The sequence below is a fragment of the Psittacula echo genome, assembly GCF_963264785.1.
Source record: "Psittacula echo genome assembly, chromosome: 17".
Classification (NCBI taxonomy): Eukaryota; Metazoa; Chordata; class Aves; order Psittaciformes; family Psittacidae; genus Psittacula; species Psittacula echo.
In genome coordinates, this window is record NC_137753.1 from 7,661,618 (window position 1) to 7,675,896 (window position 14,279).

The window sequence follows — 14,279 nt, forward strand, 5'->3', positions numbered from 1 at the left end:
GAAGCGTATTGACATCCATTGGGTAGAACCTAGAAGGTCAATGGAGAATCTTTGCTGATGACAGTGGAGATTTCTCAGTGTGTCACTGATGCTCCTCTGAAAGTCTTTGTTCAAGTGTTTTATTTGCTTAGATTACAAAAGGTACATGCCAGGAAGCAGAAGCTTTAGACAGAGTAAATTTTCCTCCAGGTGCTCTCCACCTATTCTCTGCTTCTTTACATGAAGTGGGTTTGTACACAGGCATTTCTGTATCAAACGGACCAGTACAGAACCTCACCTGATGGCCTCATTTTGCCTTTTCGTGATAGTTGGTGAAATACCAGGCGTTTTGGTGGCATCCTGAAGACAGTTCCTGTCCTTGCACTGAGCAGCCAAACTGTACCCTGGAGTGTAATTGTGTATTGTAAAAATTGTTGCCTGTGTGGTATAAATCTCAGTATTATTATCACCATCATTGTTATCACCATTATCACATCATTGTTAGCACCATTAGTAGTGTTGTTAGTAGTGTCACTAGTATTCAGTTGCCATCTCAGTGATGGTTTGTGATGAGGCTCCACAGCCTAGTTCAGCACTTTTGCCTGGCAACTTCACTAAATACTCATTTCCAGAAGGAACCCCCCTATGTTATAGTAGAAAATACTCCAGTTTGGGATGTTTTCAGTTCAGAAATGACCCCGCGTGTCATTGGAACAGGAGGCAATGCAGTGCGTGGAGGAGCTGAGCGCCCACAACCTGCTGCCGGTGTTCGTGCGAGTGGGAGTGGAGTCGACGCTCGAGAGGAGTCAGATCACCAGGGATCACATGGGCCAGTTATTACACCAGTTGGTGCAGTCGGGAAAGCTGAGCAAGCAGGATTTCTTCAAGGGGTTTGTATTCTGCATGTGGAAACTTGGTGCTTTCCTTAGAGAGGAACGAATTCCCACCTTACTTTGGTGTCCTACCTCCATTCTGGAGGAGCGTTTTCACCTGGGTGTATTTATAAGTAATATAAGTCTTGTGATTTAGTTTTAACTGCTGCAAATGCTGTAGTGAATGTAAATATTTTGCTATTTATGTAAGTATTTCTTTCTAAGTGGGTGTCTGTTGGAATGTGTGTGGTTAGATTTCTGTTTCATGGTGCATTTGTCAATGTTTGCCTTCTGGCAAATCACTGACTATGATTAAAAGAAGAGGAAGAAGTCAAACATCTTCATGTGACATTAATGCCTGAAGCCCTGAGTATCCACAGATCCACAGCTGCCCTCCCACTGGTAAAACTGACTTCACACACATGCTTGCCATTTCTTAGGACAACTCAGCTTTAAGAAGCAGATGTGTCCTCGAGGGGCTGAGGAGGAGAATACACACCAATGTGGTACCAGACAGAGGAGACGTTCCTCCAGAGATGTTTCAGCTGCTGGTTCATCTCTGCTCTACTGGTTTTGTGTTCCCAGCCTGGATTTGAACTGGTCTCCAGTTGTAAATCAATCCATGTCCCCCAGGAGGTCCCCGGCACTGCTCAGTCCTCACTGGGGCTTAGAGCAGGGTGACTAAACCAGGGGTAACCACGAGAAGCAGCCAGTGAAGAGCAGGTGAAAGAACCCTTTCAGATAGCGGGTTTCTGAGCTCAGCCCTGTCCTGCTGCTTTGATGTGCATCCCTGTCGTGGGACTGCTCCCATTGTGATCTCCCTGTGCCCGCGCCTGGCAGTGAATTTTGCCGTGATGCAACCCAGTGGCTCACAGGAAAAGTTCAGGCAGCCTGAGTTCAAAACCATATGGAACAGCAGTGAAAAACGTGTATCCCCATGGAGCTGCTTGTCTGTGTCCATGCAGCCACCGATGGTCACAACAACTCATTTGCAGTGATAGGTTTCCACAACAGGCTGTGATTAAAGCCGTCCCTGTGTTTCCTGCAGTATGGGTAAGCGGTTGTGATGCCAAACAAGTAGGACCTTGATGAAACAGTGGGATGTGCGGTCTGAATGTGGCATGAACAGGGAAATGGCTCCCAGAGATGATGAAAGGGCAAGTGGTGTTGAGCGGGCACACGAGAAGAACACCGAAACCCATGACACTCACAACAAGACCCATTATGGTGTAATTAGAGGGTATGGGATGAGTACGGCCACCGCACAAGTCTGGAGGGATACACAGCAGGAAACCAACTGCTGGCAGAAGCCCTTGGACAAACGCAGGCTGAGCTGGTAGCAGAGGGTGTAAAGAGCAAAGCAAAGGAGACAGTTTCTGGGTTTGAAGCACAGAGAAAATGTGCATTTATAGGCACTAAACTAGATGCCAGAAGCCTCAGGGTTTTCGAGGAGAAAGGAATCATGGTGAGAACTGGCAAAAGAGCCAGAGCAGTGATCACCTTGCACAGGCACGGGAGTGAAGCACTTGCAAGGCTTGTATCAGGAAGAAGAGTTTTGAGCCATTCTGGAAAGTGGATCTAGTGTTGGGAAGCAGTTCTGTAATCCATCCTGCTGCATTTCCTGTTCCAGATGGAAACCTCCCTCTGGTGCACAGAGCTCCCTTTCGATTGTGGTTTCCATCCTTACAGACATTTGCTCATTACCATTGGAGTGCCATTATTATCAACCCCCTTCTGTAAACGTTTAGATATTTTTAAGAAAGCTCCATTTATCATTTATGAGATGGTTGGTGTTTATAGAGAAAAAATGCTGCTTAGTTTTACAGGTTTGACTATTTGGCAAATGATTGGTTACAGTGGTACAAGAATTAACTGTAAATGGAGCTTTCCTGGATTATCTGCTGATTTTCCACATACTCTCCTTGTTATTGCATAGAGAAATTCTCTGCTGGCAGTTGGAAGCACTGGAAGCAGGAGGTGGCAACAGTTGTTGTGTTACCTCTTCTCTTCTGTAACAAAGGGGTTTGAAAGTGCGGATTTGCTTTGCAATTCTCTAAATGGCATTTAACACTTGACATTTTCCTTTTCTTTTAAAGCTTTGCAGACACCTTGGAGATGGCGGACGATATGGCCATAGATATACCCCATATTTGGTTGTACCTAGCTGAGTTGGTGACCCCCATGTTAAAAGAAGGAGGAATCTCTATGAGAGAACTTATACAGTAAGCAACACTGTTCTTTTCCAGTCTCAGCTGAGCAGAGCCTGTCTGGCTCTGCTGTAGTATTTCCACCGTGTGGTTCCCATCAGTAGATAAAAGATGAGTGCTGTTGGAGGCTCAGCTTCTCATATGAATTGATAGAAGGCTTGCACCAGGCTGTGGTGGGAAGGGAACTCGCTGCTCTGTCATCACTGTGCAGAGGTGAAAGTTTTATCCATAAATCCACTTCAATCCTGTTTGTTTCAGCTGAGCAGATACCCTGTGGTGGACAATGGGAGGCATTTGAGAGCTCACCAAGCTTCTAGAATTAGCTTTGCACATATTGAGGCATTGTGCAGGGGTCTTTATATCTTGGGGTGTGATAAACACCACCTGCGCATTGCCTTGAGCAGGCACAAAACCTTGCCTGCATGACTGGAAATGGTTTCCAGGACCAGAGTTTCTCTATTTTGTACCTCTATTTTGGGGATTAATGAGAAGCCAACCCTGTAAGTGTTATAAAAATAATAGCTTTTCCCCAAAAACAGTCCTGCTGCCTGAACGCAGCATCCCACAGGAATGAGAGGATTTGATGGCACATAAAGCCTTTGCAGTCAGCCCTGCTGTGGCAAGTGCACCGCATTGCTGAAGTCTCTTCTATCAGTGGTGCCACATCAAATCCTTTATCCCTGGTATAAGTCACAGGTGCTTTCCTGCCTCAGTTTGATCACTACCCCCAGCCTCACATTCCAAATTCACGTTATAAGGGAAAATCTCTCTTTTTCATTCTAGAGAATTTAGCAAACCTTTGCTTCCTGTGGGAAGAGCCGGCGTCTTGCTTGCTGAAATCTTGCACCTTCTATGCAAACAAATGGTAAGCGGCTGGTGTGCTGTTCGTGGGCTGGATGCAGCAAGTGCATGTTTATGCATGAAGCCAACATGTTTCCCACATGAAGATCCTGAGGGATGGGCCAGCCCGGATAACCTAGGAAACCTGCTTCTTCATCCCCAGTTTCCAGCCGAGCCTGACAAGGTTCCAAAGGCTGAGTTAACTTTTTGTTTGCTCGTCACTTTTCCCTTTGCAGGTACCTTTGTACCTGGCTTCTCCCAGAAGCCAGAGTGCTGCAGTCCTGCAGGAGGGGTGTTCTTGAGGCATTCCTGAGCTGCCCAGAGGCAGCAGGTGCTGGCAGTCTTGTGAGAGCTGTTCTTGCACACCGTGGAGGTTCTGAGGGTTCAGATGAGCTCCAGACAGCCTCTCAGACCTCTCTGGGTGCTCATCCAAACTAACCCTGCACCTCTAAAGAGTCACCCATCACTGGGGGTAGCGACACCTTTTCACCCTGTAGCTCATAGAGCTCTCACGCATTTCACAGTTGGGTGTCCAAACAGTTCAGTGGTTTCCCTATAACTCTCCCTCCGTATTTTTTTAATCCAGCTGGATACTGCACTTGGGATAGTTTCAACCCTGTAAACCCCCTCACTTGCTACTTCTTCTTTGTTTTAAAGCCTGCACTCAGATAGGACTGAACGTTCCAGGAGCATTTCAGACTAGCCGTGCAAATAGTGACTTTTTATTGACTTCTTTTAGTCTTATGCTTGTTTGGGCAGTCGACTTCCATTTATTTATTTCCTCTGTTCTGTGAAAGCAAAGCTGCTGTGCTCTGGGTGTTGAAGCTTTCTAATCCCATCTCCTCCAGGCCAATACTTGGATTTGGGTATTTTGATGTAGTATCAGTCATTTCATTCTGATCCTGATGGATGATAGCAGGGACTATGTACAATTAGCTCTAAACAGTCTGCTTTGTTAACTTAAAAACATAAAATCATGTTTGACCACTGGACAAGGTGTGTATTCCTGTGGCAGGATTGTGTGTATGATGCCTCTTGCATGGGATTTCCAGAGGTTTTCACTTTGTCGTCAGGCAGCTTGTTTGGTGGCTATGGTTCTTCCTTTCTCCTCACACAGCTGCACCACTCCAGCTCATGTAAACTCCCCTGGTTGTCTCTGCAGTCTTTAAAATGAACAAACTTTGTGTTGTAGAGCCATAAGAAAGTGGGAGCCTTATGGAGGGAGACTGGCCTCAGTTGGAAGGACTACTTACCCGAAGGGGAGGATGTACATACCTTTCTCATGGAACAAGTGAGTTCAGAGCAAGTGCTTGCTTCATGATGGTGGCACACTGATTTTTGGCTCCACATCCCATTTGTTCATGCTGTTCCATCCTATTCTTATGTGTGGTTGTTTGCGATGTGGGGTGAAGTGTCTCCTGCACTGAGTTGGTGTTAGATTGTTTTCTGAAACACCAGGAGGACAGGCTTGTCCCCTCTGCCTCCAGGCACACAGATCTGCTTCTCCAGCTGGGGAAACGACCCCAGGAATGGGGCTTGCAGCGAGGACAGATGTTGTGCAGAAGGGCCAGACTGAATGGTAGTGATTATTCGCTTATCCCACCTTGTGTTACAATCCCAGAGGGTTTCACAACCTACAGGAGCCGGGACTGATGGAGGGCACCTTGCTGGAAGTCTCCCTTTGTTGCTCTAAGTGATCCACCACATTTTAGCACTTAGGAAGTGCTGTACTGTGGGAAATGAAATGGATTATTAAGGCATGGGGCTTGGTGAGGGCACTCTTGCTCCTCTGTCTCATTTTGCAATGAATTGGGATGTTAGCTTGCAGTTTCTCTGAGCAATGCCAGCTCTGGTCATTGCATTCCAGCTCCCCATCGTTTTAGTTGAGTAACATGCTCTTCATTTCGTGCACACTCATACTGTGTGAGGCTGCAGCTGCTCCGAGGTGCCTGTTGTCTTTGCTGGATACAAACATGTGTAGATCCCACATGTTTGTAAATTCTCTGTTCCGAAGGTTAGAAAGCAAGTACATAAATCGTTGTAATGATAGCTTAGCAGTTGAAAAATGCCAGAAAGCAGAAGGAAGCGTAGCTTGCTGCCTCAATGTGGTGTGATTTGGCATAGAAAAGTGTATTTAACTAATTCTCATCCTCACTTTTGATGTTGCAGAAGTTGGACTTCACAGAGTCCGACTGTTCCAGTTCCTCAGAAGCACTTTCAGAGAAAGAACTCTCTGCAGAAGAGCTGAACAAGCAGCTTGAAAAACTCATTGTTGAGGACAAGGCAAATGATGAACAAATCTTTGACTGGGTAGAGGTACAAGGACTATTTTTTCCCTCCCTGCACACAGTTTGTTAGCTGCTTCTGTAAATACTGTCTCATCTAAAGGAGCATCCCTGCAGGCTCCTCCCTAGGCACAGGACACTAAGATGAGCAGGTCGGTGCAATCAGCACGGCCAAAGAATTAAAATCTGAAAGATAAATCAGTTCTCTCATCGTGAGATTTAGGGAGAAAGAATTTTAGCCACATTAACACTGTGTAACTGTGTTAAACGTTAACTGTGTTACACGTTAGCTGCGTAACTGCCTTTTAGATACTTTGATGCCCAATACACTGCTTCTGGCTACTTAACTAGGTTCTCAACTGAGTTCGCTGCTGTGTTCTTTCCTCCCAGCATAAGCGGTGAAAGCTTCTCACTGCTGTTTGCAACATGACCTCTGCAAATTCCCCCCCTGCCGTGCTGCAGAAATGTCCTGAGCAGTCACTGAGGGCACATGGACCTTTCCCAGTGCACTGGACTGGGCTCTGTAAGAGAAAATAATGGAAAGGGAGGGGAAAAAGCCCAGTCAGCCCACTGATCTTTTGCCCTCTCGCTGGCTGCATCCCTTCAGCCAGGTATTTAATCTAGTGTCTGAGGTTATACCCAACCTGATCCATTTAGACACGCACTTACAGCTGAATCCTGGCCAGCTTTGTTTCAATTACTCCTGTTGCTGCAGCGCTGTGTTAGAAATGTCAGCTCTCTCCTGCTGAGAGCTTCATGAAAGAGTAGAACTGAAAATCTGGGGACACCCCCCTGCGCTCTTTGTAGCCTTGGACAAGTTACATTGCCATTCTCTGAACTTCTACAGTGCAAACAAAGCTCCACCCAAAAGCATGCTGTAAAATGGGTTGGAAAAGCCTGAAAAACACACTGAACACGTAAAGGGCATTGTGAGCCACACTTGGCGGGTTGGGTTCGTTTCTGTGGCTGTGGGGACAGTTAGAGGGTGTGCTGACCACTCCTGCAGTGTATGTTTGTACCTGAGCTGGTTTCAAGAAGGGAATGGGAAAGCTGAGGTCTCACAGAGGAGTGAACTTGATTCCTCCTGCAGCAGCTTTTACTGAGCTTGAACCTGTACCACAGGCAGCCGTGGAGTTTGAAGGGGTTGCTCTTTACCTAGTGGCATGTTTTTAACCCATCCATTTACTCTTGATTTCAGGCTAATCTAGATGAAAGCCAGATGAGTTCACCTACATTCCTTAGAGCTTTAATGACAGCAGTTTGTAAAGCAGCTATTGTAGGTGAGTAACTCACAATGTAAACACTGTACAAACCAAATGTGCAGCGTTATTTTCTATATTTCAGGTTTCTATCACTTTTCTCTCTCCTGAGGCTGCTTTTTGTCACACACTATAGCACCATATTGAGTTGTAGTGCTCACAAGTGGGTTGTCGCTTCCCCGTTATGGTGTTCCTGAGGCCCTGGCATAGCCCAGTGACCTCTCATGAGCAGATGTTTCAGTCGACCCTGAGTAATGCCAGGTTGCTCATGGGTTTTTCCTAGTGAAGATGGAAATCTGCTGCTAGACATTATTAAGGTAATCAGCATTTCCCCTCCTGTGTCAGCAAGTACACGTGGGTGCTCTGCCAACACAGATCACCATGTGCGAGGTGGCAGCATGGATTGCAGAAGAGAAGCCAGCCTGCATCTCATCTTGGTAATAGGTTTATGTCCAAAGTAGCAATTTTGGACATAAATTCAAGTAATCTGCAGTTTATGTGTTGGCAGTCGGCTGGAAATGGAGGGAAGGGAGGGATCCTGAGTCAGAGAGAGCCTCAGCCCCTTGGGGGCTTGAATAAAGCTGCAGCCAGAAACATCTGGTCAGATCACTTTGTTTTCTTTAACTTTACTGTTGGCATCTGGCAAGGCAAAAACTTGTGCTTGTAAAGCAGCCGGTTCTTTTGTGAGCTCCAAGAGTCACACGTCCTGGTGGAGGGAATGGCCTGAACTTCATCTTGCTGGGAGGGGAAGGAGCCCAGCTCCTCTCTTCTCACCAGAACAGAACCTTTCTGGTGCCACCTAGTGTTAATGGCGAAATGACTCAGGATTTGATTACAGATGTTTGAGGGTTCCCTGATGTGCATCAGGAACATCTGGTTTATGTTGTGACCTTGCCTCTAATTGAGCAGGTTTGTTTTCAAAATATCACTGAATTGTGTTGCATGATCGACTTAGAAGCTGCTGAATCTTTTATCCATGTTCTAGCTGGACTTCTAATGCCTATTTTTTATGTATTCCTGATTTCTTATGTCATATGCAGCCTATGGTTCTATTTTTGCGTTGGTATTTTAATATATAATCTTCTCAAACCTTCGGTATAACTGAAATTTTAGCCCTTTGGACACACTTTGGACACCCAGTTGCCTGAGGTTGCTGTGAAGTAAGGCTGGAATCCCTCTGTGTGTGGCAGCAGGCTGGGTAGGGCCACGTCACTGCAGATACTGGTTGAATTTGGGGAACTGGAAGAACCAAGACTTCCAGGAAAAGCCAAAGAAATACTTTGGATGTTCCCCATCTTCCTTTTTCTCTCCACATTAACCTGTATCTGTGATTTCTGTTTGAATCAGTAGAAGACGTGTCCCTGCTGCCATCTGCCAGAGCTGACCCTGTTTTCCTCTCTTCCCCTCAGCGGAATCTTCTAGCTTCCGTGTAGACACTGCTGTTATCAAACAGAGAGTGCCGATCTTAATCAAGTACCTAGACTCAGACACAGAGAAGGAACTACAAGCACTTTATGCACTACAAGCATCAATAGTAAAACTTGATCAACCTCCTAGTAAGTGTTGCCTGTGTGCTGGGGATTTGAATGCTGACAGTGTGAGGGAAAGTTGTTTGTGTGAGGGTGGAGTCGAGGATGTGCTTTTCCTTACCTTTATGTACACAACAGATGAGAGAAAACACCATACAGAGGTTTCTGCTTGTCCCCACATGTTTGGCCAAAGGCCGGACCTTACAGGTTGCTCCTGTCAGCAGCCATGCAGAAGGAAGGACAAACCCTGTTGATAAAAACAGAGGGAAAACCAAAGAGCAGTAAAAAATAGTCCATAGAGTTTACAATACCTGGACATGTGAGAGCACTGGGTGCTGTAATTGCACTTGCAGTCTGTAAGTTTGTGGAGGGAGTGAAATGATTCTGACAACTGATGGGTCTTGTCCCAGAGGCACTGCAGAAACCTTTGTTGGAAAAGAGGAGAGGAGTTGTCAAAGAAACAGGGATTCCTGGGGAATCTGCAGCACAAAAACAGAGTGCCCAGAACCACCCGAGTTGATCGTCCTTAGCTTTAAGGGCCTGGTTGTTCGTTATCCTGGAGAGGAGCTGACTGCAAGGTCCAGTGGGAGGAGGATGGGCTGCTGGGGACTCTGCTGCCCAGCCACAGCTGCTGTTCCAGCTTTCTCTTTCGTAGAATCATAGAATCGACCGGGTTGGAAAAGACCTTCAAGATCATACTGCTAACCCATGGCACCAAGGGCTTCATCTCCACAGTGTGTGAACACTCCCAGGGACGGTGTCTCCAGCACTGCCCTGGGTAGCCTGTTCCAATGCCTGAGCACCCTTTGGGGAAGGAATTGTTCCTCAGCTCCATCTAAACCTGCCCTGGTGCAGCTTGAGGCCGGTTCCTCTTGTCCCATCCCTTGTTCCTTGAGAGCAGAGCCCAGGCCCTCCTGGCTCCATCCTCCTCTCAGGCACTTGTAGGGAGCGATCAGGTCCCCCCTGAGCCTTCTCTTCTCCAGACTGAACCCCCCAGGTCCCTCAGCCCTTCCCCATCACACTGTGCTCCAGGCTCTTTCCTGCAAAGCAGGAGTTATCCACTGGCATCAGAGGGACCCATGCTCTTTCTCATCTCTGTGTAAGCAGCCAGGAAGCAGTAACTCAGTTACAGAACTTCCTCTTGCTTGTATCTGCATCTCTCGTGTTAGAGGTCCCATTAATCCCCTTATCCATAACCGTGCTTTGTCCACTGACACGCTTTCTCTCCCGTTACTCCATCTCTGCAGATCTGTTGCGGATGTTTTTTGACTGCCTGTACGATGAGGAGGTAATATCAGAGGACGCCTTCTACAAGTGGGAGAGCAGCAAGGACCCAGCAGAGCAGAACGGGAAAGGAGTAGCGCTAAAATCAGTCACAGCATTCTTCACGTGGCTACGAGAGGCCGAAGAGGAGTCGGAGGATAATTAAAACTTAAAATACAGAGAGAAAAAAGAGAAAAAAAAAAAAAGAAAGGATTTAAGTATTTTTTTAACAAGTTTCACGTCTTCGCCAATCAGAGTGCAGCAAAGCCAATGCTCACACAGACCCCCTTCCCCACACACGCACGAGTGGGAGAGGTAAAATACATAAACATCAAGGTGACTGTGGAGGAAAAAAGGTACTTGAAAAACAAACACATACAACAGAAAAAAAAAGCAAACTTCAAACCTGAGGGCGGGAGCACTAAACCAAAACACATGTATTATTTATAGAAAATATTTTCTGTTTTAATCTTTCGGGTTTTTTTTTTTCTTCTTCTTTTCTTTTTAAACAAGGACTTAGAGAAAAAAAAAAAAAAAAACAAAAAAAAAAACAAAACAAAACAAAAAAAGCTGACCACGAAGCGAAACAAATCTGTTGAGCAAAAAAACAAAAGAACAAAAAAAGAAAAATAAAATAAATAAAAACTTTTAATTTATTATTTTAAGGACTGCAAATGCCAGTGTAATTTTTAAATTTGCAGTTTCTGTATACAAATTGTATAATAGAACAAAAGCCAAGAAATAAATTTCCCTCCCCTTCATCTGCACCTCAGTTTTGTTTCCAAGCATGATACAATAGACACAACTTTCCAGGGGGTTGGGGTGAGCTAGATGAGGAAGAGACCCGCTTTTATGTTCTTTTCTTTTTCAAATTGCCATCAGATTTTTCTGCCTGCCTCTCAGCTTGCTTCAGAAACTTAAACAAAAAAAGAACCTAGTAATCCAAAACCCTACCTAACCTTGGAACGGAAGGAAACGCATTTGAGAAACACGCTGCGGACCAGAGCGCTCCGAACACAAAAGTAACTCATTCGAACCAGTGCTCCCCTGGGGGAAAACAAAAGAGTCCTTAGTGCTACTTTGAGAACCTTTAGAGCAACTTTAAGGCTTGTAAATACATAGAACAAATATTTAAAAAAAAGAAAAAAAAAAAAAAAAAAGAAAAAAAGAAATTGACTCGATACTATTTCTTTTCACTTTCAAAATATAAAGAACAAAATAAAGACAAACGTTGCAAGTTTAACAGAAAGTCAAACGACTTCTCCTTTGGCAGCTGCTGAATGTGTGGCACCATCGCTCCCCTGTCGCGGTGTAGCTCCTCGGTTCCAAATTGTGTACATATAGTGTGTGTATGTTTGTGTGTCCACCAAAAAGAGGGGTGAGAGCAATTGTTGTTTAAGAAAATAAGGAAAAAATAAGGGGGGGTTGCTGCTTGGGAGACCTTTCCTGCAGAGAACTTGCTGGCAGGGCTGCTGCGGGTATGTTTGGTTCCCAGCATGTTGTTGGGAGACAACCTCAGGGGTGGTCGGTGCTGGTCCCAAAGCAGTTTTCCCACTGGTGTCTCTTATGTGACTTGGATCTTTGGCATCGTCCTGGGGACCTGGGATCCTGGTAGCTCCGGAGGTCACAGCCACTCGAGCAGAGAACCGACAGCCCCTCACCATGGTTTGCTGCTGCCCTTTGCATCTCCTGGTTGCCTTGCTGTGCCTGAGGAACCCAGACACTCGTAAGGATGAACACAGAAACACCCTACACGAGTCAAGAGGAAGAACAAGCGTGTGGTGCTCCCCCGGCTCTGCCCACCCCATGACAGTGGCTGAAGGCTGAGTGCTGCCCAGGTACAGCTGAGCAGCAGTCACTTTGCAGTGCAGTCAGAGCTCCAAACTGAGCTGCTGCTGAGTGGGTGAAGTCTCCTGTGTGTCTCCCCAACCAAAAATGACCTGCTGGCTCTCACTGTGAAGAAGTATCTGCCACAACACAAAGGTTGTGAAGCCCCAAAGCGTTGTTTGTGAACTGTGGTCCATGGAGCGCGAGTAACCTGTGGAGCACTTGCTGGTGGGCTGTGCAGCACTAGGTGCCCACATGATGCTGTCCTTCTAGCTGCTAAATCACTTCTTTTTTTACAAAAAAGGGGAAAAAAGGTAAAAGGTAAAAAAAAAAAAAAAAAAAAAAACACCAGGGGAAAAAAGGCTTGAGATACATTAAATACTTTCCTAATCTTGCTTTTACATGTAAACAATTGCTGTACATGCAAGTATGGATGTTATTTGGTCACCGAGGTAAAGGGAGGAGGGGGCCTGGTTGTGGCTAGAGGGGAGATGACCCTGAGACACTTCCGCTGTTAAGCTGCACTCCACACCATGAATTGAGCTAGAAAATCCATGGCCTGAAACACTAGAGCATTGTTTGGGGTTTTTTTAGTAACAATAAAACACTTTTCTCTGATGTTTTGTTAAGAAAAAGAAAAGAATACTCACCCTTAATATCCACATATGTTTGTATCTGCTTGTGTGACATCCAGCGACCCCTCATCCACAGCCATGTCCCCTCCTGCCTAGCAGTTGGGTGCAGTGGGTTGGTGACAGCATTCTCAGCATCTCCAAAAGGCTGATCCACATGGAACCCCCTCACCCAGCAGGTCTAAAAGGTGTGTGTGCATTAAACCTCTGCAGAAGGTTGTGTGGTGCTGCTCTGGCACCAGTCAGGTTTGAGCCACAACAGGAGTGGGTATGTGATGGTTTGTTGCAGTTAAATAGTGAGTTAAATGGATGTGGGTATGTAAATGAGGCCAGTTATTTGCTCCTGGTGAATTTCCTCTCTCTGGTTTCTCACTGGGGCCTTGAGCAACCTGGTCTAGTGAAAGGTGTCTTTGCCTCTGGCAGGGAGTTGGACCTGAATGGTCGCAAGGTCCTTTCCAACCCAAACCATTGTGTGGTTCTATGGGCAGTGTCAGACCTCACTGGGCACGTGAGTGTGACACCGGAGCCATGCTGTGCACAGGCTGCAATTTATTCATCTGTCACCTTGAATCAAAAAGGAAGAAATTGTTGCAGAGCCTTCGAACAGCCACATGCATTGAGGTGTGTCAGAGCAAGGAAGTTTGTCTGGGGAGCTTGAACCCTTTGGCTGAAAGAGCTGGAAAACCACTGGCTGGAGGGAGTAGAAACAGGGAGCCTGTGGGGAGAGGAGAGGTGAGAAAGTCTCCTCTCCTTGTTTTTAATGTTAAACATTCCAGGAGTGTGAGAACTTGCCCTTTTAGCATCCTGCAAACACCAGGAAGAGACTTTTCAAAGGTTTTAAGGGTTTTTTTCAGCATTATCCAAAGGCTCTTTGCCTTTGTTGGGTTTGCAGCATGGCAAGCTTTGTGTTTTCTAAAGGATTGTCAGTTTAGTTGCATGTGGAGTGCTGTGAGCAGTTCATGCACGAGAGACGTTGAGCACTCCAGCTGTAGGTATGTTACCTTGAGGCTCAGCTTCCCACAAACATCATCCCAAGGAGTGTATCTTACACCAGTCTTGGAATATGAAACAGCTTTTTCTGCTCCCCTTGTGCTGCCACATGCCACTTGCTTACCTGCACCCATGTGGAGATGTGGTTGCTTTTCAGCTGCCTTCCAGATCAGCACAGGTTCACAGGCTGTTGTTGCTCCTAAGCACATGGCCTGTGGTCCTGGAGGATCTGTGAAGGTATGTGAAACAGAAAAGGGGATCATTAATTAGGTTCCTGTGAGAACGTGGTTTGTGAGAGCCTCATTTTAGGTAAGTCAGGTGAGCTGTGGTTACCGTGAATGCTACGCCTGGGCACGAGGACAGCAAATTTCCACTAAGAATACTACAGGATTTTTAATGTGTTGGGTTTTTTTCCTCCCAGTCTTGGTCCTTTAAGGCATTTAGCAACATCTCCTGGGCAGGCTCATGAACATGGCAGGGAGTTAATGCAGCTCAGCAGGAAAGAGCTGCAGTAGAAGCCATTTCTGCTCCTGAGAGCCTTTCTTGTGAGAGGCTGCATGCGCTAGCAAAGGCACAGGCAAGAAGGAGCAGATGCA

The 14,279-nt window shown here is 46.1% G+C and overlaps 1 protein-coding gene across 17 annotated transcripts in view; it reads left to right on the plus strand.

Annotated features, from left to right (window-relative positions):
• The window catches only part of EIF4G3 (eukaryotic translation initiation factor 4 gamma 3), a 152,616-nt gene extending 139,808 nt beyond the window's left edge, over window positions 1-12,808 (plus strand). For 11 of the 17 annotated variants that reach the window (XM_080631482.1, XM_080631495.1, XM_080631491.1 and 8 more), the window contains 8 exons: window positions 697-869; window positions 2,948-3,073; window positions 3,842-3,923; window positions 5,091-5,189; window positions 6,068-6,214; window positions 7,382-7,463; window positions 8,852-8,998; window positions 10,219-12,807. In XM_080631482.1, the coding sequence (XP_080487608.1) occupies window positions 697-869; window positions 2,948-3,073; window positions 3,842-3,923; window positions 5,091-5,189; window positions 6,068-6,214; window positions 7,382-7,463; window positions 8,852-8,998; window positions 10,219-10,400 (1,038 nt within the window). In that variant the 3' untranslated portion in view covers window positions 10,401-12,807. Of the gene's footprint in view, window positions 1-696; window positions 870-2,947; window positions 3,074-3,841; window positions 3,924-5,090; window positions 5,190-6,067; window positions 6,215-7,381; window positions 7,464-8,851; window positions 8,999-10,218 lie in introns of all 17 variants that reach the window. The other 6 variants (XM_080631487.1, XM_080631488.1, XM_080631485.1 and 3 more) reach the window with 4 other exon arrangements.
• The last annotated feature ends 1,471 nt before the right edge of the window (window positions 12,809-14,279 follow it).